We start from the raw sequence: 24,913 nt of genomic DNA, 5'->3' as shown, positions 1-24,913 counted from the left end.
GTGCGGGGGATAAAGCCGTGCGGAGGGCTGGGAGGCTGCGCAGAAGCCCATAGGTCTGTCCTCGCTGCTCCAAGCCACAGACTCAGGAAGATGAGGCTTGCCGTCCGTGCCCTGCTGGCCTGCGCGGTCCTGGGTGAGTGCTGGCGCGGGGAAGGCCCACATAGTTGTCAGCCCAGGTGCTCTTTGTACCCCCCACTCCAACATACCACTCCCTGGGTTCCCTGAGCATTTCCTTCACTCTTCCCCACCACACCCCTGCACCTGCTTCAGGACTGCCTCGAGTTCCCCTCTGTGCCTCTGCTGCCTTTTCGTGTCCCGCTGTGCTTACTTGCTTCCATTCCTTGCTTTCCTCCTCCTCATTGTCCAGTAAAACTTACAGTATTAGAATACAACAAATTAGAGCACTTACATCATGGTTTATCAGATCCCTTCTATGAGGCTGCCTGAGTCAAGTCTGAACTGCTGAACATGGTATTCAAGACCTCTGGGATCTGACCCTGTCCTTAACCTTGGCAGTCTGATGTCCCACAGGTGCTCCTGGCACTGATGATGTCATGCTAAGAAGCAGGGCCACTGAAAGGCTTGGAGCATATCTGAAGCCAGGCTTCTTGTATTCTCACCAGTGAGAAGGGCAGTACAGCCCCAGCCTGAGAGGGTCAGGTGACGGTAAATGAGGCCATGGATCCAGGCACTAGCACATCCTTGGTGTGGGGACTGCCAATGGATGGCCTCTGCCAATGCCCATCACCTCCTGAGATTGCTTGGTTCCCTTTGTCCTTTAACTTTCATCTGCCACTCCGGTGCGTTTGTTACACCTTTGGAGCCTCTGTGTTTAGTTATTTTATTTGTCTCTCCTGGAGAAGTTTACCATTGAGAATTGGCCCTGCATTACTTGCCTTTCCCCTGTGCACCCTCCCTTCCCCCCCCACCAAAAGCACCTCATAGGACTGTGCAAGGTAAATGCAGGACTCAGGACAAATTCCTGCCTATGAGACTGCAGGTGGGACAGTTTAGAGAGGGTTTGCCACTGAATCTTGATGCCTCCTGTGACTTCTCATGGGCACAGGTAGGGTAAAGTGTGGTTGGGGCAGTAACTTCCCTGTGGCCCCTCTTTATGCATTCTGGAGAACCACTGCCCTCCCCCTTTCCTGCTTTGTGATTTGTGGATATTCATCAGCTTCCCTGAGTCAGCCTTCTGCTACTGATCCACAGAAAGTAGAGATGACAATGGGCTTTGGGAGTAGTGCAACCACATGATTTTAATAGCTACAGACATGGGTGGCTTTAGCTTCTTCTAATGGCAGCCCAAAAGACTGATGAAGATTGAAGGAGGGGTCATTGGAAACAGAGAGAACCACTAAAGATGTGGAGTTCTAGTTATTCCTGGAACAGAGGATGATAGAAAAGTATCATAGACAAATTCATTATCTCATTAATCATTTGCCCCTACCTACTGGTGAAACAGATGGAAAATAACTCAGAATGTCATCTTCTTTTGTTCCCTGGGTAGAGACCAAAGTCTGGAGACCTGGTATCTAGGCCAGTCTCAGCCACTAACAGGCTGGGTGACCTTGGCTAAAGCATCACTTTCTGAGCCCAGTTCCATCATCTTTAAAAGATGGTAATTCCTCGTTGTATGTAAGCGATGAGTCATGGGAATCTACTCCCGAAGCCAAGAGCACACTGTATACACTGTATGTTAGCTAACTTGACAATAAATTATATTAAAAACATAAATAAACACAAGATGCTAATTCCTACCTTGTTAGCTTCCCCAAATTGTAGTTTCAAGCCACTGCCTTCAAGTAGCTGAAAATGCCCTGTCACACCAATAAGGCTTATGTCCCGTGGCAGTCCCAGGATGGTGAGGCAAGGAGGCAGGGAGAACAGAGAGGAGTAGACAGTGGTCTCCACTTGAGAGCTGATGGTCAAGCCCACATCCCTCTGGCTAGCAGAGGGTGATTAGCAGGTGACTAGGAGGACTCTAGCGTTCCTTTATCTTGTCCCCAGCCTCAGAAGGCAGCAGAATCTGTGCCCTGGGGTGTTAATGGGAGGAGTGGGAGGAGGACAGGATAGAGGGGATGGAGCCTTCAAGACCCTTCAGAGGGTGCTGCTGTCTCTCCCACTAGCACAGGGACCTCTGGCCTCTTTCTCCTAGGGCTGTGTCTGGCTGTCTCCCCTGAGAAAACTGTGAGATGGTGCACTGTCTCAAATCATGAAGCCAGTAAGTGCTCCAGTTTCAGCGAAAATATGAAAACGGTCCTTGAGACTGGTCCCTTTGTCAGCTGTGTGAAGAAAACCTCCTACCTTGAGTGCATCAGGGCCATTTCGGTAAGTCACTGTTGCCTAAAAAGGAGTGGGAGAAAATCTGTACTTTCCTTTCTCTTCTGTTATTTTGGAACAACTCTTTACCCACAGGTAGGAGGCTGGTGTGTGTGACAGTCAACCTCCAATGCTAATAAAAGCACTTCAGAAAGGGAAATTGGAGTGCTCACTTTTAAGGGGTCTTGAAACAAAATCCAATGCTCTGAAAAGGGGGAAATTTTGAGGCACTAAGTTCTCTAAATTCAGGGGAAAAACAAGAATGTTTGCTATCAAAATTATTATATGACATTGTTTTGGAAGTTCTTGACATATCACGGGAAGTTGAACGATGCTCCCAGGGAAGAGAAATACAGTGCAAACTTCAGATGGTTGCTGAACCCTTTGTTTCTAGATTTTCCTCAAACTCTTCATTCCTTCATCTTTGTGCACATCTGAATGTGGGTCAGACCCTGTACTGGGCAATGGGGCTGCAGTGGTGAATTGAAACACACATGGTCATTAGTTTTGAGCTTACAGTACAGTCAGGAGAAAAGAAAAACATGCAACACATAGACTATAATTTCAAATTGTGTGATGTACAATGAAGGGAAAGAGTAGAATGCTCTGACAGAGACTTTCAGAAGAAACTTGTTTTGGCCTGAGTATCAAGGATAATCTCCCTGAGAGGGAAGCAATGAGCTGAGACCCTAAGGATGAGCATGGGTTAGGCTGCTTGCTGGGTGCCATGGGTAGAATACACCAAGTGGTGAACAACAATTTGTGCAAAGAGCTTGAGACAGGAGAGATGGGCTTTTTGAAGCTGCTGTAGGGAAGTCAGGATGACAGGAATAGAGCAAGCAGGAGACTAGAAGGAGTAATGAGATGGGAGATCAGCCAGATAGAGTATGATTCACTGAAGGAATCAATGATTTGATAAGAACAGCTGGTCTGCTGTGCGTGCGTGTTTTAATTGGATCTCAGTTGCAATCATGGTTTAATTCTAACCATTGAATTATGACATTTGTTCCATTTTAGTGCATGCATGCCCCTCTTTAAATGTTAATAACATAATATTATCCACAAACCTAACACAGGTTCTCAAAACTTCATCACTGCCAATAGCTTACTTCTAGGGCTGCTGTGTGGCAGTACTGGATTTTATGAGAATGGCCCCACTTAGTGTGGTATATCCCACTGACCTTACTTAAAACCACCAATGTGTTTCTCCATCCTGAGCAAACTGAATCCTAAAACTTTCTTACCTTTTATTTTCATTTTAAGATGTATATAGGCATGTATGAATCACGACACATTTTTGATTTGTGAAAAGTTTCCTAAACGTGACATTACTATGTGTTGTCTTCTCCTACTTGTTTTTTCCTCCTCGATATTATGCTAAGATTCACCCATATCATTGAATATAGCCATTGTTCATTCATTTTCAGAGCTCTACAATAGTCCATTATGTTAGTATACCACAATTTATTTTTTCTTTTCTGGTCATTAGGCATTTGGGCTATTTCCAGCTTTCTGTTATTCTAATCAGGGAATGACAAATATTTTTATATAAATCTCTTGGGACACAAGTATGAAGTTTCTCTTGAATATACATATATATATGTGTGTGTATATATGTGTGTGTGTGTGTGTATAGGAGCAGACTTGCTGTGCCGTGAGATATGAATTTGACTTTTAAGACAATGTCAAATGTGTTTGATTTTTAAGCAAATTCAATGTTGTTTCTTTTTCTTTCTTTTTTCTTTTGGGGGTGTAGTTGACAATTAATGTGGTTATTTAAATTTCTACTCCCACCAGGAGTGTATGAGGGAATAATCCTATCATTCTTGGTGAATTTGGTATTTTATCATTATTCAATTATCCCTGGCAGTGCTTTTTGACTGAACTCTATTTTTTTAATATTAACATTCTACACCAACTTTCTTCTGTTTAGTAGTCTTCTTCTATAGCTTTTTGCATTCCTTTATTTTCAACTTTTTGTGTGCTTCTGTTTCAGGTACATCTTTTGAAAACTGTTTATTGCTGGCTTTTGTTTATTAATGCATTCTGACAATCTCATTTATTTTATGTGGTAAACTAGGCCACTAATAATTGTTATTACTGGTAAATATGGACTTATTTCTGCCATATTACTTTTGATTTCTTAGTTCAGCCTTTCCTCATTTTCTGATTTTTCCTTTTCTGTTTTCAAAAATTGAGTTCATACATGTGTGTTCATTTGTGTTGTTTCCCCTTTTTTCCACTTTATTTATATTCTTTCATGATTTCCTTAAATTCGTACTATACACTTTTAGTTTACCAAAAGTTTATCAGAAGTAAGGTCCTCATCAGGATCTGGTCTTATCCCTTTCAGACAAATGAAGCAGATGCTGTGACATTGGATGCAGGCTTGGTGTTCGAGGCGGGCCTCCACCCCTACAACCTAAAGCCTATAGTGGCAGAGTTCTATAAGTCACAAGATGGTAAGTTCTTCCTGAGGACCCAGGAGAGAGTTTGTTGCTCTTATTCTCTCCTGGTAGATGCTGAGTTTGTCTTGTTCAGGCAGGTAATGGGGATTAAAGATGGATGAGCATTCCCCATTGGGTATCAGTGGGGAATGAGAGGTCTTATCAGCTGCTGAAGACACAACTCAAGGCCTTTGGGGCTTTGGGATGGTTGAGGACTGGTGCTCCTGACACTGACATTCTGGGCCAGGAAATGTGCTCCCTGGAGAAACAGAGCAGGCTGTGTACAACCTGACCTGAACCACTGGGGTTGAGAGCTACACAGAGGAGCCCTCCAAGAACCATAGGTGCCACAAACAGGGGAGAGACCACACTGGAGCCTATGCTCAGAGCCCCAACAGCCTTGCATCTCTTCTGAGAGCAACCAGCTGTCCCTGGGCCTGTGTCAGGGGACAGGAAGTACTTAGAATGAATGTGGTCCCTGTGCCACAACTCCTGTTTCCTGGTGGGCTTGGGTTGGTAGGTATAGGCAGACAGACCCCCTGCAGGGCCATGGTAGGCAAAAATATTTGGACCACATGTGTATGTGGCCTTCTTGCCCCTGTGTTTGCCTGGAGGGTTATTACAAATGTTCTCTCTGTGGTGCCTTCTTTCCCCTGCAAGTCAAGGCAGGTTTTCCTGATCTCTCTCTCTTTATGACCCAACCCAACAGAAATGTGCCCTGTGGATTCCCTTTTTCTACTAAGGAGCCCAGCAGCAAGGAGCAATATTTCCAACTGTTCCCCAGGCTAAATGTCTTTCATTCACACTGTCCCTTTGCAGATAAAAAAACCCACTATTATGCTGTGGCTGTGGTGAAAAAGACCAGTGACTTCAATCTGGACCAGCTCCAAGGCAAGAAATCCTGCCACACAGGCCTTGGCAGGTCTGCTGGGTGGAACATCCCCATGGGCTTACTTTATTGGAAGTTGCCTGAGCCACGTGACTCTCTTCTGAGGGGTAAGTGGGCAAGAGGGTGAGTGCTATCAGGCAGGCCTACACAGGCCAAACTGGGGTTGCTCAGACATGATCAGGTGATCATGTGTGATGGGTTTTGGGGGTAGAGGTAGGAGGTATACCAACTTTAAGCTGGTCAGTTCTGCCACATCAGCAGTCCTTGGGAGGTGTCAGCTGTGTTTTTCTTCTCTGAGCTCTTAACATCCAACCAGTGGCTGTCCTGAGGAATGGGGGGGGGGGAAGGGCATCAAGCCTGACAGAGGGCTTCAGTCAGGACCAAGTTTGCTCGGCCCTACTGTTCACTTCCCTGGGGTTCTTTCCTGTCTGTGGCTGATGTGTTTCCCATTCTGCTGGAGCTTTTCTGGTGGCCATCTGTTGGCCATGAACTTGGCCTGTACCTCTATATGGGGGTCTCCTATCTCTCAGATAGGATTCCTAGAGGAAACCTCTGAGATGTTCCAGTCTGACAGGCAGAGAGGGGAGCTGACAGCAACCTGAGACAGGCCTGGGTCAATGGCAGGCACAGGCCTAGTTCTTGGGGAGGGAAGTCGGAGGACAAAGGTTAACTTGTCCCTCTTGGAAAACCTTGATCTTGGTCAGTGAACACATATAATGGTGTGCTGGGACTGGGTGTACTGGTTTTCCTTTAGTCACTCTCTGTTCTCTCATGATCCGGGACTGGGAGCTGTAACTGCCTGTGGCCAGGGTGGCTCATGGCCTTTGTTACATGTCTTATGTTGAGCAGCAGCGTCCAATTTCTTCATGGGCAGCTGTGTTCCCTGTGTGGATCGGACCACCTTCCCCCAACTGTGTCAACTGTGTGTGGGAAAAGACACAGAAAAGTGTGCCTGCTCCAACCATGAACCATACTTCGGCTACTCAGGTGCCTTCAAGTGAGTGAGACCAGCTGCTGTTCTATGATGGCCAAAGTGTCCAATGTCCTTAGGCTGTGAGACCCTACCTGGCCCACAGCAGAGCCCAGCCTGCAAAGAGGTGTCCAGGAGGCCTAATTTCTTCACAGTGACTCAGTGATTCAGCTGGGACTCTCCTCCAGGCCAGGCCAGTGCATACGCCTTTCATGTGATATCTGACAGGGAAGCACCTCTCCCTTTCTATCTCCCCAGAGCTTTTGATTTCTTAGTCCAGCCCAATGAACTTAGTCTAGCCCAATGAACCTGCCCAATGTGTCCTCTCACTGGGCTAAGCAGAGCCTAAGGGACAGGCACATCCTTAGTGTCTGGACCATTCTTCTGTGACTGACCCTCTGTTTTCTATTGTAGTAGTGTCTCGTGTTCAATGCACTGGCCTCTCTCCTGTCTTCCCTCACTACCCCTGTGCAGACAGCTCAATGGCTGATTTTTTGCTACATCTTTTACCTTGGTTATATCCTAAAATTTGATAGACAGCCAAGGCCACATTTCCTCTCTTAGGAGACTTGATGTATTTATCTTCCATTTCAGAAATTTGAAAACTCTGTTCTATATTAAAATATTTTCAATGATTTTTTTTTTTGCTGCTTTGGGAAACATGATGAGGGATTTCTAGTTTCTATAAATTCATCCTCCCATCTTAGTGGCATATCAGTGCCCCATGGCGCTTCCTCAACTGTGGGTCTGCTCAGAGGCCTTCACCAGGCTCTGCCCTTGTCCCCAAGCTGGATGGTGTGATCAGACAGACCCTTAAGCCTGAGGAGAAGGGCCTACCCTGCAGTAATCCTTTTAATGTATTTCTTTCCCACAGGTGTCTGATGGATGACGCTGGGCAAGTGGCCTTTGTCAAGCACTGCACAGTACTGGGTAAGTGACAGGAGAAGAATTTGCATATCTCCTCCAGGCTGTGGGCTTTTTTTTTTTTTTTTTTTCTCCTTCTGCATTCCTCTTCATGGGCCATAGTTAGATATGAGCATACTGTGTTCCTCCTTTATCATTGCTTGGGCTTCTACTTGTGCAGAGTTGTGTACATATGGGGTCCTCACCTGGACTCCTGGGCCTCTTTCCATAATTCAACCTCCTGGACACAGGAACCCTTCTTGCCGGTCAATGTTGCCACAGCAAAGGATTGGGGGCTCATCTGGCTGACCTCGGCCTGAACTTGGCCCGCTGAGATGAGACCTGTTGTGGGTGTCAGGCAGTCACCCCTGCACTAGGCATCAGAAGCTTCCTTACCTGTGACTGGTTGTGGGATCTTATGTCAGTTCTCTTATGTGCTCTGGCTTTCATTTGCTCTAGGCATCTCAGCTTGTACATGTTATGATTTATTGGGATTGCAAGGGATAGGGACAGAGACTACAGCTCATGGCTCTGTCCTGGCTACAGTTGGCTCATCCAGGCTTTCTTCCCCCAGAGAACCTGCCAAACAAAGCTGACAGGGACCAGTATGAGCTGCTCTGCCGGGACAACTCCCGGAAGCCAGTGGATAAATATGAGGACTGCTACCTGGCCAGGGTTCCTTCCCACGCTGTTGTGGCCCGAAGTGTGGGGGGCAAGGAGGACTTGATCTGGGAGCTTCTCAACAAGGCCCAGGTACTGAATTCACTGTTCTCCCTCCTGCTTAGTGGTTCCTGATTGGATTTGGGGCATTTTCCTACATTCCCTTCTGGCCACTATGGAATTCCTTGTTTTCAGGACATAGTGGGAACTGTGCCACATATTATCCACTTGTGTGAAAGTGCCCAGCAGGGACTCAGGGTCACACGGGGTCTAGTCCTGCATTACTGCTTAATTCTATTTCTTTCTATCTAAACCAGGACTTCTAAGCCAAGGGCAAACACCCCCTCCCCCATAAGGCCTTCCATGACATCCCCAGAAGGAAATGATCTCTTTCCCAACGTCCCTCAGCCTGACTACAAGGGTGCTACACACACAGCCAGCTTTATTTCCTTAGAGCAGCAGAATCCCAGCACTGAGCCAACCTCCTCTCATCAAGCCATTCCATCTATCAAGAGTTTAAGTGGTAATCACACAGGGTCAGCCTCTGAAGGAGATCCATTTCTTATACTCAGTGAGCTGTCAACCCAGCCAGGGGGATAGGCCACAGAAACATGTTGCATGACTGTAAGAGGGCTGGGGGTGGGGAAGTTGCTGGGTGGGAAAGAGCAGGCCTGTCTGCCCTCTCTCCTGGAATCTTGAAAATTTCATCGTCTTAATTTCATTTTCTGGGGGGTTTGTTTTTCTTCAGTCTCCTTTTGCAGCATTCCTTGTTGCTGTAGCCATTTACTATTGTGTTTTACTATATACAGGAACATTATGGCAAAGACAAATCTACAGCCTTCCAGCTCTTCAGCTCAACTTTGGGGAAGGACCTGCTGTTTAAGGACTCTGCCCAAGGGCTTTTAAGGATTCCCTCTAAAATGGACACCTGGCTGTACCTGGGATATGAGTATGTCACTGCTCTTCGGAATCTAAGGGAAGATATGCGTAAGTACTAGGGAAGGATCATGTGACCTTAGGAGCTAGGAAACCTGGTAAGGGCAGGGACCAGCAATAGACTCTTTCCAGGTACCAGAAGCCCACCCTGACATTTCTTTATCTGCCCAGCTTTGCCACCCAGTGTCAGACTGATGCTAAATGGTATCGGTCATCATGAGATGAGCCCGGATATCACCAAAAGGCATTGAAGGAAACTTATGCTTAAAATGATTTGGATTGATACTAGTATTATTTCCCTTGTATAAATCAGGGCCACCCTGCCTACCCACTTTGTGAAACCAATTAGCCTGGCACAAAGTAAGGCAAAAAGAACAAAACTACTACAGACTTGTACATCTGCAGCCATATTATGATCAACATGTGCCATAATGAAGCTGGAGCTCTGGACAGGTTAATCCTGCTCCTGAACTTCCTTGGATCATTGTGGGGTTTGCTTGATCACTCTTTCATTCAACAGACATTTATTGATCATCTAGCCATAAACTGTGCTAGGTGCTGCGCATACAATGGTGAGACCAACATATATAAGATTCTGCTGCCATAAAACTTTCTCACACCAGTGGAGAAGACAAATAATGAATAGTCACTCTACTGAATGATTGATTACAAATGATAGATTTGCTCAAAAGAAGGGAAAACAAACACAACAGAACAAAATATCATGGTCTGATGAGACCATGAAAATAAAGAAAAATAGATCCTGGAGCTGTGGGAAAGCTTCCCCGAGGAAGTGACTTGAACTGAACTTGAAAATTGAATAGATGTCCATTTATTCAGCAGACATTTATTGCACTGACCACAAGCCAGGCACCGCCTTTGAATAGTGAGGGTGCCTTGGAGAATAAGACAGGCATAGCCCTTGCCCTGGCTGAGCTTATGTTTTCCTGCAGGGAACAGATAATAAACAATGAACAAATAAATAAGAACAACTCAGGATGTGCCTGTGTAGCTCAGTCAGTTAAGTGTCTGATTCTTGATTTTGGCTCAGGTCCTGATCTCATGGTCATGAGATCAAGCCCCACATTGGGCTTGGTGCTAACAGCATGGAGCCTGCTTGGGATTCTCCCTCTGTCTCTCTAAATAAATAAATAAATAAATAAATAAATAACTTAAAAAAATAAAGTATTAAAAAAAAAAGGAACAACTCAGGTAGTTAAGTGCTATTTCAAAAAGAAGAAAAAAAAAACAGGAAGAGCCTGACTGAAGTGATAGAGGGGTTGTGAGTGAAGTTGGCTTCTTAGAAGAAATTATCGTCTAAATGATACAACAAAGAGATTGTTACTGCCTTTGTTTTCTAAGGCTATTAATTCCTTGAATGGGATCTGTTTGTGTATTGCTGGCAAAATCCCAGCACTTTCATGAAGACAGTTAGCAGTATTTGTAGCCAGCAGGAACTTCTGAGGCCTCATCTAAATCTGGTTCTCTTCTTTATGCCCTAGGCTCTGATACCTCAAAGGATGAATGCAAGAAGGTGAAATGGTGTGCAATAAGTCACCATGAGAAGGCCAAGTGTGATACGTGGAGTGTAAATAGCGTAGGGAAAATAGAGTGTGAAACAGCCGAGTCCACCGAAGACTGTATTGCCATGATCGCGGTATGTCATTGCTGCCCCCACAGGGCATCATCTCTACCACGGCTCTCTGCCTGTTCCTAAGGCTGAGTGAGTGTTCTTAGGAATGATATAAAAACCTGCGTTCCCAGGAACCTTGCCCTCATGTGTGGGAGCCCAGCCCCACAGAAGCTTCAGTACTTTTGATTTTATGGATCTGAAGGGCTCCTTAGGGTTCTGTTTCCTCCTGGTGTTAGTACACAGTGGAGGGCACTCTGAGCTGTGTCCACTTATGGGAGGCTGGACCATGGTGTGGTGTGCCTGAGACCCATGGTGTGCCATGACAAGTGTGACAGGGCTGTGCTGATTGTGCAAGCAGGCAGAAGTTTAGCTTTGTTGATCACAAGAGCATCCCATGTCTGCTTTTGGAATTTTGAAAATCCTGAATGGTACAAAAAAGAAAATGAGAAGTACTTATAATCTTCTAACTCAGAGAAAATCCTGTTAAATGGGATCATATCATATTCACAATTCACTACACTTTCTTCTGATATCTAGTTAGCTTTTCCTATGTCACAAATCATTTTTTAGAAAACATGATCTTTTAATGTTGTAATCTATTTCATAGTGTGGATATGATGCAGTTTACTTAGCCATTTATCCATATTATCTATAATAGCATTTAGTTTCTGTCTTTTTGCTGTTATGAATTATACTTGCATGTTTTACATTTTATGAATCATACATTTCACTGAGATAGTTTCCCATATATTTAATTACTCCTTTAGGGTATATTTTGAAAAAGTATATTTCCAGGCCCAATGGAAAGCTTGGCAATCTTGTGGAATTTAAGCATCTCTATAATTCAGGACTTATAAACCTGACAATTAGGTCATTCAAGAATATTTTACTCATTCAGTAACACTTTGACTACACCAAGCACTGAAAGAGAATGCAACCTCATGGCCATGATTCAGGGCCGGAGCCCCATCAGGAGGCATTCTATGCCACAGACATGGCCTTGTGTCCCTGATGCCACTCATCTGTCTTACAAATAAGAACTTTGGTTTCCAGAAAGTTATTGTAGAAATGTCTGTAGGACAGTGCATCCTTATGAGAGGATAGGAGGACTCAATGTGGGTCTTTGCTCCTGGAAAAGCTAAGCAAGGCACCCCAAAATAATCATCAGTTCATCATGCTTTGGGTGAAAATCAGAGTACGTTTTATTTTCTGTGCTGGGTGTTCCTGACTGATAGATCCTCTGGGGGTCTGGTATAAGTACCTGCTATCTCCTGGGGCCTTTGTGGCCTGTACTGGGAAGGCTGCTTCAAGGAAACAGCTGGAAGGACAGGTAGGACAGGAGATAGCCTCGTCACCTGCTTTAATGTGCTGTGTCTTTGCAGAAAGGAGAGGCTGATGCCATGAGCTTGGATGGAGGCTTCATCTACATAGCAGGCCAGTGTGGTCTAGTGCCTGTCCTGGCAGAGAACTACAGTAAGTGTAGGGAGTGTCTCTCAGTGTTTTATTTCCTTTGGGCCAGTGAGAAGAGATGGGAAAATCATAGCCTGATTCACACCGCATTGGCCATAAAGCTCTTGCTTACTGAGCACCTCCTGCTTCCTAGGCTCTGGGCTCCCCCCTCATCTCTAATCCCCACAGTCATGGCAAAGGACAGAATCTTCTATCATACTTTCCACCAGAGGGATAGGAAGCTTGGCACTGGGAAGTTCCAGCTAAAAGTGACCTCTCTGCAGAGGACAGCTGGGATTCCTGGAAGGTCTTCTTGCTTCCCCAAATCACTTCTCCTGTAGTCCCAGTGCAGGGACTCAAGTATAGCCGGAGGACTGTGGCCACAGGTCAAAACAGAGCAGGAAACTTGAAATGCACAATTTTTGGCTAACTTCCAGAGGCCAGTGAGTGAAAGTGAACTTGAATCATCCAGACAGCCTGGACTGTTTGGGAATGTGGTAACATATAGATTGTTTTCCTGGCTCTTTTTATTCTGAGCTGCACATAGAAATGGCATGACTTTCAATGAATAAATGTTTAATGATTTTTTCATTTTTTCCTCCAGAAACTAAAGACCCTGAGTGTAGCAAGAAGCCAGAGAAAGGTGAGTTGGGATTGGTACCTCAGGAGTTTCATTCTTATTACTTTGGGGAAAGGGTAAGGTATATTTAAATTCAAATCAGAAGTAGGTAAGGCAATAGAAGAGACCAATTTTTAGAGTACAAAAGAACCCTAGAAGGATGATAATTGATAATGATGGTTACTCTTTTAGACTTGCCATGACTTGCATGCAGGATTTCTCATTTAATCCTATTAAGTGGGTACTGTCATCCTTTAAGGATGCCATAAGAGAACCAACAGCTCATGAGGTTACAAGTTGTCTAGGCTCCTATATCCAGCAAGCAAATTTACACCCTCCTCACCACTCCCAACTCTTTGTATTACATGAGGCCTGGACAGTTTTAGATGAGAGTTAGCACCAGGAGTCTTGCTCATATGTGCCTGGCAGGCCTGAGCAGAGCGGCTCACACGGGCATATGTCTAGGAGCATGAAATTACCCAGTCTCCCAGCCAGGCTGGGCCCAGGAACCCAGGCCGGTTTGGCTCTCAGTTAATGCTCTGGTGGGGATGGGTCTAGAAAGATGGGATAGGAACAAGACTGGAAATCTTGTCAAGGTGATCACTGGGTCCCAGAGCTCTGGTGCTCAGATCTCTCCAGCCATTTTCCAGACATTAGTGTGCAACTTTGTCCTTGTGACCTCCCCTGTTACAACCTCCCAGCCTCTCCCCCTCATTCTAGGAGCCAGACTCTTTAGCTGAAAATAGAAAGACCTGGTCTTACTCCACAGATAAGGCTTCTCTGTTTTCTGGTGTGAACAGTTGACTGAATTAACTAAATTGGAAGGTTGAAATCATGGGTTGATATTCTATTCACAGTTTTAGGAGTAGCCTGTATTTCCTGCTACAGATGGTAGCTGACTTGATTTTGAATTTCTACTTCACATATTTATTTTGGTGCAAACCTGTATTCTCCTCATGGCCAGAATATTCCCTGTAGTTTATTTGGTCATTTACTACTCTTTCCTAATTGTGACTGTATAAAATGTAAGAGTCACATGTGCTTTTCAGTATCCATTCCTCTGATACCCCACAGTGGAAGGTGAGTTGCTGGTTTATAACTTTACTAGTTTTATGCATTTAGGGAAGACTGGTATACCAACCGTTGCTCTGATGATGATCTTTTCTTACTATTTTGTTTTTTAAGTTCAGAATAATCTCCATCTGACAGAATGACTGGTACTTCCTCTCAGTCTTGCTTTTTTGTTTTTTTAAATTAATTTATTTATTTTGAGAGAGAGAGAGAGAGAGAGATCATGAGGGGGGGGGGCAAAAAGAGAGAGAGGAAGAGAGAGAATCCCAAGCAGGCCCTGCACTGTGAGCACAGAGCCTGACACAGGGCTCAAACTCACGAACCTTGAGATCATGACCTGGGCCAAAATCAAGAGTCAGACACTTAAACGACTGAGCCACCCAGGCACCCCACGTTTTGTTTTTATAAGTAGGCTCCATGCCCAGCGTGGGGTTTGAACTCATAACCCTGAGATCAAGAGTTGCATTCTCTACTGAGCACGCCAGGTGCTACATCTCAGTCAGTTATTGGGAAGACCCTTTCAAAGGCAGAAGGAATGATTGGGGATAATTTTGTTTCCATAGGGAAATGGCAGGTTTTGATTGTAGATAGATACTCTGGAAGGCCCGGGGTTGTTAATACTTTCTTTTTTTGTGTCTTTCCTGTAGGGTATCTTGCTGTGGCTGTGGTTAAAAAATCAGCAGATGCATCCCTCACCTGGAACAATCTGAAAGGCAGGAAGTCCTGCCACACTGCAGTAGATAGAACTGCTGGCTGGAACATCCCCATGGGCCTGCTCTACAACAGGATCAACAGCTGTGAATTCGGTAAGTGAATCCTGGGAGGGTGCTGTGATCAGAGCCAGGCTGGAAAGAGGTATTCTGGAAAAAAGTGGTATGGTGCAAAATGCTGTGGCCCTGGTTTTATAATAGTAAAATTTGGTTAAAATGAACCTCAAGGAGATACCTAAAAGGGTTACTAGGGCTGGGGAGCTAAATAAGACTGGTTCTTTTTGGTTGCACATATGGCTTGAGTAAACATATGTTTACTTCTCTCTTTCATTTAAAAAAAAAAAAAAAAGAGGTAAGCAGTCCATGGCTGGCTGATATGGTCACTAGAAGCCCAGGCTCCTCTCTTTCTGTTCCACCATTGTGAGCACGGGGCCTCTGTCTTCAAGGTCAACAATGGTAGCCATCACATCCATGATTCAGGCAGCCTCAAGGAGCAAGGAATAAAGGGAGCTTGAAGTGTAATGCCACCTGCTGTCGCTTTATTAAAGGAGCTACCCAGGAAATCTAAATCAATTACTTCAAGTAACTTCTTACCGTTCAAAACTCAGGCACACAGTCACTCTTAGCTGTAACAGAGGTTCGAGAATGTCCTCTTTTATTTGGGCATGTTCTGTCCCAAATAAAACTAGAACTTTGTTCAAAAATTAAAAATAGAACTACTATATGATCTAGCAATTTCACTTTTGGGTATTTGTCCAAAGGAAAACACTAACTCAAAAAATTATATACATCTCCACGTTCATTGCAGCAGTATTTATAACAGCCAAGATATGGAAACAGCCTAAGTGTCCACTGAAGAACGAATAAAATTTGAGATACACACACACACACACACACACAAAACACTTTTATTCAACCGTGAGAAAGGAAGAAATCTCGCCATTTGCAACAACATGGATGGAACTTGAAGTTGTTACACTAAGTGAAGTATTTTAGGTAGAGAAAGACAAATACTGCATAATCTCACTTATATGTGGAATCTAAAAAAAAACCCCAAGCTCATGGATATGGAAAACAGATTGATAGTTGCTAAAGGTGGGGGGTGGGGCAATGGGCAAAATGGGTGAAGGGGCAAAAGATACAAGCTTGTAGGTATAAACTAAATAAATCCTGGGAATGTAATGTACAGCATGGGGACTATAGTTAATAAAACTGTATTGCATTTTTCCAAGTTGTTAAGAAAGCAGATCTTAAAAGTTCTCATTACAAGAAAAAAATTTTGTGACAACATACGGTGATGGATGTTAACTAGACTCATTGTGGGAATCATTTTGCAATGTATTGCTATAGCGAATCATGTTGCACACCTGAAACTAATGTAATGTTACATGTCATCTATCTCCCAATAAAAAACAATGGAGAAAAAATTAAAAGAAAAAAACCCAACTAGATCTTTGTTACTAAGGAATAAGGGGAAATGACTGTTGGGTGGACAGTACAATCCCTGCCACTGGGCTTTCTAGGTAATGTGAATGTGTGGAATCCTTGGATCTCTTTAAGGTCTTGGCAATCTCACTGAGGGGCTGCCCAGCTCTTAGGCCCTTTCAAAGCGGTGAAAACCAGTTTATTCTCTGTGTCCACTGAATATCTTCAGGTATGAGTTTAGTTCTACCCCTGAAAAATGTATATGTAAGTTAACCATAGACAAATAGTTTCTAAAGGTTATTTACATCAACTTTCTGAGTACTTCCTCCTTGACACCTCCAAATATGTGCAACTGCTTTAAAAGGAGAGGCCTCTGGGGCACCTGGGTGGCTCAGTCAGTTAAGCGTCCGACTTTGGCTCAGGTCATGGTCTTGTGGTCCGTGAGTTCGAGCCTGGCATCGGGCTCTGTGCTGACAGCTCACAGCCTGGAGCCTGTTTCAGATTCTGTGTCTCCCTCTCTCTCTGACCCTCCCCCGTTCACGCTCTGTCTCTCTCTGTCTCAAAAATAAATAAACGTTAAAAAAATTTTTTTAAATAAAAATAAAAATAAAGGAGAGGCCTCTGAAGACAGTTATGAACCAGACAAGTCCTGTGTGTAGGGACCGGGGATATTTCTGCACTGGGGTGTTCTCTGACAGCAGTTTGAGAGGAGGCAAAGTATGGCTGGGGTGATACCCAGAAAGCTTGGGCTCCCCACCAGCAAGGGCACTACCTCTGCTCTTCTGAACTTCCTGGCAGTTTCACAGCCATCAGAGAGCAGCTGAGCTGTGAGTAAAACCCCCAAGCTCTTAATTGAGTTTGGAGTTCTAAGTTCTATTAAAGTCTCTTCTAAAAAATAGCAATGGAAGGAAAATCCTGAAAACAAGTGGCACATGCTCAGGGAGTGAGACCTTCAATTTTATCACTTTTATGTCAATTTTCATGTCATTTCCTTCTCTTCTCTCTTTAGATAAATGATGACACTATCCAGGTACCCATGGAATCCTCTCTACCTGACTTGTAATGCTCTGCTGACATCTATTCCCAGCCTCAATTAAGTTTTCTTTTAAAGCCTGGACCCTGGCAGGTCCTGACTTGGTGGTGGGTCACAGAATGAATATGTTCCACTTATCCTGGGCCATACACACCTGTTATGTGTTAGATGAAAGCTACTCATATTGACTCAGTTAGGAAGAGCTGACTTTCTCTTGTCCTTCTACACAGATAAAATTTTCAAACAGAGCTGTGCCCCTGGATCTATGCGAAATTCCAGTCTCTGTGCTCTGTGTGTTGGCTCGGCAAAAACTCCAGGAAAGGAGTGTATTCCCAATAGCCATGAGAGATACTATGGTTACACGGGGGCTTTCAGGTGAGTCTTTTAATCCCGACACAAATATAATGATAAACCCAGCCCTGACAAGATTGTTTTTTAGGAACTAAAGTGAGATTATTATGTTCCTGGCCTGTTAGTCTTGCATGTATTAGGGTGCCCCATTTAGCAACTGTATTAGAACCCTGTGTGAAGGAGCATCCAAGTGCCTCCAGGACACTATCTCTAGACCTGGCTCTCATAGCAAAGACTGACAGTACAATGCAGATTAGAAGTTCTCAACAGGGGGGCGATTTTCCCCTCAGGGGAAATTTGGCAGTGTCTGGAGATGTTTTTGATGATCAAATGGGGTTGAGGGAGGGTGCTACTGGCATCTAATTGGTAGAGGCTGCTAAACATCTTACACACACAGGAAAGCATCCTACAACAAAGAATTGTTTGGCTCAAGATGTCACAATTGCCAAGGTGAGGAAACACTGCCAGAGTTGAATACAGGAGTCAGGAGTCTGGTTCATGCTTTTCTAGGCACCTCTGGGGAACCTATGGCCATATTCACCTGGCAATACACAAAAGTAACCTGCAGGACTTCTACATTCCCAACTGCCAAGTCTATTTCATGGGGTAGTTGTTACTTATACAAAGATGCCTATGCACCTTTTGACCTTATTGCTTTTTAACTGTCTTATGATTCAGCCTTGTGTTAGTAGTTCATGAGTCCATCATCTGCACAATGATGGTGGTATTCTAACTGAACTTCTCAGTAGTGAAGGAGAAAAGAAAGGTTATCCTAATTCTCCAGTTAGAACCACCTGGTGAGTTAGTGTAAATACAATTCACAGTCCACAGATTCCCAATTTTTACAAAGTAGAGTGTGAGTAAGAAATCACCGTATTGGGACACTGCCCCTCTAATATCTCTATTGATGCTAGGGAAATGCTATAGCTCTATTGAAGAAACTATGCCATAACTTAGCATTTAGTGTATGGAATTGAGATTAGATAACCACAAAGCTAATTGGAGGTTTTGTTTTCTTTTCTTTATTACTTACATTAGTAATCTGTAAGATTAGTGATAGAATGGGAGTCACAATTGCTGACATCAGATGGCTAGCCCTGGATCTATCAGGTGGCCCTCCTGAATGACAGATGTTGTCTCTCTGACCTTCTCTCTTCTCTCTCTCTGTCTGGCACTCTGCAGGTGTCTGGTTGAGAAGGGAGATGTGGCCTTTGTGAAAGACCAGACTGTCATGGAGAACACTGGGGGTATGTTCACATGCTCCTCTGTCCCCACAAATTGGGGTTTCTGGGTTCACTTATGGTCAGGATGCCTTTGTGGATGTGTATGTACTCTGTTAGACTCCAGAGCTCTGACCCTTGACCTGTTTTTTTCAGTGGAGAGAGAAGTGTTCACCTGGGTAGGCAGAATGGTAAGGACCATGAGGTTCTTCTAGTGGCCCTGAATTGGTGCAGGCATTGCCTTTCCCCTAAATACTTCAGTGCACACTTTGTAGGAATGAGGACATTTTCTTATATGTCTACATTATAATTACTGAGATCAGGAAATTGATATTAACATGCATTTAATATTTACCATGTTCACAGCCCATACTAAGATTTTGTGAATTGTCCCCAAAAGGTCCTTTTTAACTATTTCCTATGTTTCTGGGTCCAATATATATATTCCAAATATATTCTAGGTCCACTGAAAAAAACCTAGAGACAATAGTACACCAGAGGGAATGAACACCAAGATCTTTACTTCTAGAACCATTCTCCAATAGCAGGAGCCAGGGACACTTGGAAAAATAGCTGATTCTAGGGCTAGGGCAGGAAAAATATAAGGTGAGCCTGGAACATCATGGTGAAAATTTTGGGATATATCAAAATATACAGGAGCCATTTTTAATGATCCCCACTGGCCAAATCTGGGACATTTTGAGCACTAGAAGAAATAATAATGGTAGTAAGATAATGACTTGTTCAATAAAATGGGAATATGGGATAATAATATCCTGATTAAGCAAATGAGGATAAAAGGAAACATCTTCCTTATTGTGGAACAAGAATAAATGGAGGAATACTGTAATTATACAGTTAAAAAAAACTATCATTTGGCAAACAATATAGTAATAATTGTTTCAAACAAGAATCATCAATGGGTACTAAAACTAGTGGGTGAATATTAGATGCCGTGACATTAAAAAACCTAACAAAAATTTTTTTAAAGTTAGTAAGAATGAGCACTCCACCTGCCCCCTCCTATCACTAACTGCTTAGAGAACCTGCTACAGTGCAGGTAAGTATTACCTTGCTTCCTTTCTCATGTCCCTTCACCCAATCCCAGATCATCCCAGCAACTCATCTAGAATGAACTAGCTTATCACCAACTCCTCTGAGAATCCTTCCAAGATGGCATGCCCCCATCCCACAACAGAATCTTCCATCCATATGACTAGTACATTGGGTTCATCTCATTCTGTAATAAACTGTGGCTACAGAAACTCTTTGAGCTCTTTTTTCCTTCTTTTATACCCCAACTATGGTAAGTGGCACACAGAAGTTGCTAAGTACTTACTTGAAGGACTACTGTGTTGGCTAATTTTTCTTTCTTTTCTCCTATGACTGTTGCTTTTTCCTTTAAAGGCTGCCCTTTTTCCTATGACTTGAGTTTTACCCCTAGATTGGTTCTTTGTTACCCCTTGATTTTTAAATTTTTTTTCTTTGGTACTGTTCTGAGTGGGGTTTCTCTCTCTAGCTCTCACCTCTGCACCCTGCAATGACTCCAAAATCCTTACCCCCTGAGGAGAAGGTAGAGCAGAGGCCTCAACTGCCTTCTAAATAACACTCTGGAGTCTCTATTTGCCATGTGGTCATTTTTATATACAAAGTTCACTGGCACTGCAACCTCAACCGCTATGAGTCCAAACTTCTACTATTTCTTTCAAAATCCACTCCTCTTCTTAGCTTCTATCCCTTTTGAGGCCTTTATCGTCTGCCCTGACAGTTGGGCCTAGGTTAGTCTCCCAGTCAGTATGTATAACACAGGTTACACACCTAAAACCATGTCTCCTCCAGCCATCTCTCCCTAATGAATATGTTCTCACCAAGATGGTTCTCCGCTCATACAGCATTTAGAAATATAAATAGAAAATGTTACTATCTGCATCCGGAATTGTTGCTTTTGGTTTATGTGCTATTTTCCCGCTCCAATAAGACTGTATCTGACAGAGGGCGGACAACATAGTATTGAATAAATGCTTAAATTATGAAGTAGAACAGAATTGGTTTGGAGAGAATGATGGTGGGTTTCATTTGGAGGGAGCTGAGTTGAAGGGAATGGTAAGAAAGGGCAGGATAAATGTTAGAAGGTGAGCAAAGATGTGTGCAGTTACTCATGGGAGAGACACAGGCAATTTGTTGTTTTCTATTAAAACTGTAAGTCTATATTTGGGGAGGGTAGGAAAAGAGGTATTTTTACTTTATAAATAATACACAGCTTTATGGTAGCTAATTCATGCATTAGTTGTTCAATTAAATAAAATTAAATCAAAATTAAATTAAGAAAAAGATTGCAACGCTGCCTTTTAGATGAGAAGTAAAAACTAGGAAAATATATTTGAGAAGTGCCTCAGGAGGAAGGAAACCTTGAAAATGGGTGAGATTTTCTTTTTTTTTCAGGGAAATTACAGAAACAATGAAGAAGCTGAGAATAGGATATGGACCTGTACGCACAGAAGCATGTGTGCATTTATTTTCATGTAGAACCAGTATGAGCACATCAGATTTAGAACACTGGTCCAGCTTGCAAAATGGCCCCAGGGGAAGTTCTTTTGCTTGCTGATGCCAGATTGTATTGCACAGAGAGCCACGTTCTTCCTGTGCTAGAGCAAGAAGTCCAGATGCTTTGGAATTTAGTAGAAATGAAGATGTTTTTGAACATCATTCACAGATATATTTCACTTTCTCCTGGTTGGGTGGGACAGGTTGGAAGGGATGGTCACTAGGAATTCTTGGTTGAGTGTTGAATCTGTTGAATCAGACTTATATACATGTGAGTGTCTCTTCCTCTCCACATCACTGTGACCCCAGTGTGTGCACTTCTGCTGGCCAATGGCTCTAGGTCCTTCACATGTCAGTGGGTTGGTTATGTGCCCTCAGTGAAGGTGCCTAACCAAAGCTATCAGCTGTGGCTGACCCACCTTCTCTGTCCCCAGGAAATAACACTGAGGAATGGGCTAAGGATCTGAAGATGGAAGACTTTATGCTGCTGTGTCCTGATGGCAGCAGGAAGAATGTGACAGAGGCTGAAAAATGCTTCCTAGCCCATGCCCCGAATCACGCTGTGGTCTCACGGAAAGATATGGCAGCTTGTGTTAGCAAAACATTACTTGAGCAGCAGGTATGGACAAGCCAGGGCCTGCCATTTTTTCTTCCTGGTGTGTGTGGATTATTTGGGGGAGTTCAGTGTTAAGCACAGCCCTCACTCCAGCATTCTCTTTCTGGAAACTAGAATTGGGAGGCTGTCACTTGTGGAACTGGATCTCCCAGGCCCAGGTCTGCTTATATCTCCAGGTCACTGGAGATTAGTTCCCACGTGATCCACTGGCTCTGGGGTCCATGCATCTGCCTTCTTGCTCACCCTTGACCTTGCTCTATGGTACCGTCATTTTCTCCTTGTATCCTTTTTGAAAATGAAGGAGAGTAATCCTGTGTCCTAGCCTTCACTGATATAAGTCATGAAATGTGAACTGTATTTCTCTTGTTTAGAGAGACTGAGAACCACTCCAACAGCCAGAAACACAGGACCTCTATCCTCAGGCAGCTTGTCCTCTGGGGAGAACAAGCAACCCAGGGCCAGCCTTGTTGTGAGGGGGAGGGGGAAGAGGCTGCCTGAGTATTCTAATCCTGAGAGTCCTCTACCCACACACACCACTTTCTCCTCAACAATAGCTTCCTGCCTGCCATTAGTTTTCTTTAAAAAAAAAAAAAATTAAGATAGCATATTTTCATGAGCCCTCTTAAGGTAAATGATAATAATAATTAGCATTTAATGAACATTTCTTAGGTGCTAGATGGAATGTTAAACTTTTTGTAATCATCACTTCACTTATAATCCTACAAGGCCTAGAGTTAAGCCTCTTGCCCAAGATGGGATCAAAGATGCAGTCAAACATGAAATTTAACAACTCCCTATACCACCCCTTGTTGTGCTCCGTTTACTATCTTCTTTGATAGTAATACTTGGAAGGAACATGTTTCTGTCCTCTCATTTCCTGGAAGCAGTCTCCAAGGCCATAGCCAATGAAGTGGGGAAGAGAGATCAGGGAAGTCAGGAGTGACTAGGTGGGTGGGAGGGACTTTCCAGAGGTGAGACTAGGATGCACCCCATAAAGGACATGGGGCCTCATGAAAGCATGAAGCTGGGGCCAAAAATGGGTCAACGCCAGGCGAGACATATGGAAACATCCTGAGGCATCCTCTGCAGCTTCCCTTGCTTCCCCAGGGCTGGTTTCCAGCTTTCATCCCCCTGAAACCAATCCTTGTATTCTCAGCTATTCACTGCCACAGACCCTCATGTGTTTTCCCTCTATCTGACAGGAGTTGTTTGGAAAAACTGAAAATGACTGCTCGAGCCAGTTCTGTATGTTCCACTCAGACACCAAGGACCTTCTGTTCAAGGATGACACAACATGTTTGGCCAAACTTCCGGAAGGCACAACATATAAATCTTACTTAGGACCAGAGTATATCACAGCTGTTGCTAACCTGAGACAGTGCTCCACCTCAAGTGAGTAAGAGAAACAGCATGGGGAAAGATGCCAAGCAAACATGGGTGGGGTTCTAGGTGGTGAGTAGAAAAGGAGGAGTGGGCTGTGGCCCTCTGGGGATGACCAATAGACAAGACGAGATGATGAGAGAACACCGTAATCCCAGTGCGTGTGAAAGGCTTCTTGTATGGGCAGATGGTAAGGTGGACACAGGCTCAGGGCACTAAGGTAATGAACTGCCCAGACATGAAGAATTCCATGTTATTACTAGGGAAAGGAAGAGGTTGTATGTACCCAATGCTCATTGCTCTGCAGTAAACTCCTTTTTTAAAATTAAAAAAAAAAGTTTATTTATTGATTTTGAGTAAGTGAGTGAGAGAGAGAGAGAGAGAGAGAGAGAGAGAATCCCAAGCAGGATCCACATGCTGAGCCTGACACAAGGCTTGATCTCACGACTGTGAGATCATGACCTGAGCCAAAATCAAGAGTGGGATGCTTAACTGACTGAGCCATTCAGGCACCCCTACTAAACTCCTTTTTATATAGAGCTGAACTGTCCAATATAGCAGCCTCCAATTATTTATGGCTATTTAAATTTAAATCAATTAAAATTAAACAAAGTTAAAAATTTAGTTCCTCAGCTACACCAGCCACAATTCAAGCAGTCAGTAGCTACATGTAGCAACAGACAGGTGAGCAAACAGAATATTTCCATCATCACAGAAAGTTCCCTTACACAGCACTGCTTTTGAGAGCTTGAACAATGACAATTTTTATAATTATAAAGTTGCTATACCTACTGCTCATTGAGAACACCAGTTTTCTAAGCCTCAAAATAACAATAAAACACACCTTTGCACTTTAACTATGCTGGACATCATTGAATCCCTTGAAATCATTTGGAAGAGGTGAGAGAATAACATGTGGATGGAGGGAGGTTATTCTTTAACTCCTGTGTGCATATAAGTGAGCCATGGTCCTTAAAATACTGATTCACAGGCTGTGGGGATACTGATTCAGCAAGTCTGTGCCAGCGTCCCATAGTTCCAACGTAAGGAACACGTTTACCCACAGCCACCGTTGTGAGCACCCAGGTTACATTTACCTAACCTATATCCTCCAGAAGGGGACAAAGTCTCGGTCTGCTATTCTTTGCTCCTTCTCCAGCCCCTAGCTTGGAAACTGGCATGTTCCAGGTACTTGTTATTAGTTCCTCACCTGACTAAGGAGGCCAGAGAGGACAGTCCCACCAGGCTCCTTCCAGCTACATGGATTTAGGTGTAGGAAACATGCCTATAAGACACAAGGTGGGGGATGATACAGGGCAGGGAACCCATGTTACCATCCTTGGTGCACAGTACTGCCCAGAAAGATACAGGAGCTGGGTGGGCAAGTGGAGAAGGCCACTGAGAGAATGGCCTAGTCCACCTGTAGACCCCTAGTGGGTCTGAGTGCTTTTGTCTCTGATTTAACTGCTCATTCACTCAACAAAAAATAAACATAAGTAGATTTTGACTGACCTACCTCTCTTCTCTGCTCCACAGAACTCCTGGATGCCTGTACTTTCCACAAAGATTAAAATTCAAGAGGTGGAGCCACACCAGATGGAGATGGGAGCTCATGTGACCCATAAGCTTCCCTTTAGGTCTAGCTAGCCTGAGTGGTTTGTTTGGCTTCACAGTTTGGCAGTGGTGTCTCTGCAGAACATAAAATAAAAATTATTATGGTGTTATCTTTTAAAAA

The 24,913-nt window shown here is 43.8% G+C and overlaps 1 protein-coding gene across 1 annotated transcript; it reads left to right on the top strand.

Annotated features, from left to right (window-relative positions):
• Window positions 1-24,913, top strand: TF (transferrin). Its single transcript, XM_060638706.3, has 17 exons — window positions 1-133; window positions 2,159-2,331; window positions 4,676-4,784; window positions 5,589-5,765; window positions 6,508-6,655; window positions 7,503-7,558; window positions 8,106-8,284; window positions 9,001-9,178; window positions 10,630-10,784; window positions 12,143-12,233; window positions 12,814-12,852; window positions 14,547-14,705; window positions 17,298-17,442; window positions 18,601-18,665; window positions 21,617-21,801; window positions 23,001-23,190; window positions 24,715-24,913. Exons 1-17 carry the CDS (start codon window positions 91-93, stop codon window positions 24,747-24,749), a joined length of 2,127 nt encoding a protein of 708 aa, XP_060494689.1. The 5' UTR covers window positions 1-90; the 3' UTR covers window positions 24,750-24,913.

The sequence above is a fragment of the Panthera onca genome, chromosome C2 (assembly GCF_046562875.1).
Source record: "Panthera onca isolate mPanOnc1 chromosome C2, mPanOnc1 haplotype 2, whole genome shotgun sequence".
NCBI lineage: Eukaryota > Metazoa > Chordata > Mammalia > Carnivora > Felidae > Panthera > Panthera onca.
The sequence above is the reverse complement of the archived record's forward strand: the minus strand, read 5'-3'. Positions and strand labels throughout refer to the sequence as shown.

What these genes read in the sequence shown, in the direction of transcription:
- TF (XM_060638706.3), top strand. Translation starts at nt 91, where the DNA reads ATGAGGCTTGCCGTCCGTGCCCTGCTGGCCTGCGCGGTCCTGG. An exon ending in ACTGTATTGCCATGATCGCG is followed by an intron (nt 10,785 to 12,142) that starts GTATGTCATTGC and finishes GTGTCTTTGCAG; the next exon opens with AAAGGAGAGGCTGATGCCAT. An exon ending in TGTCATGGAGAACACTGGGG is followed by an intron (nt 18,666 to 21,616) that starts GTATGTTCACAT and finishes CTCTGTCCCCAG; the next exon opens with GAAATAACACTGAGGAATGG.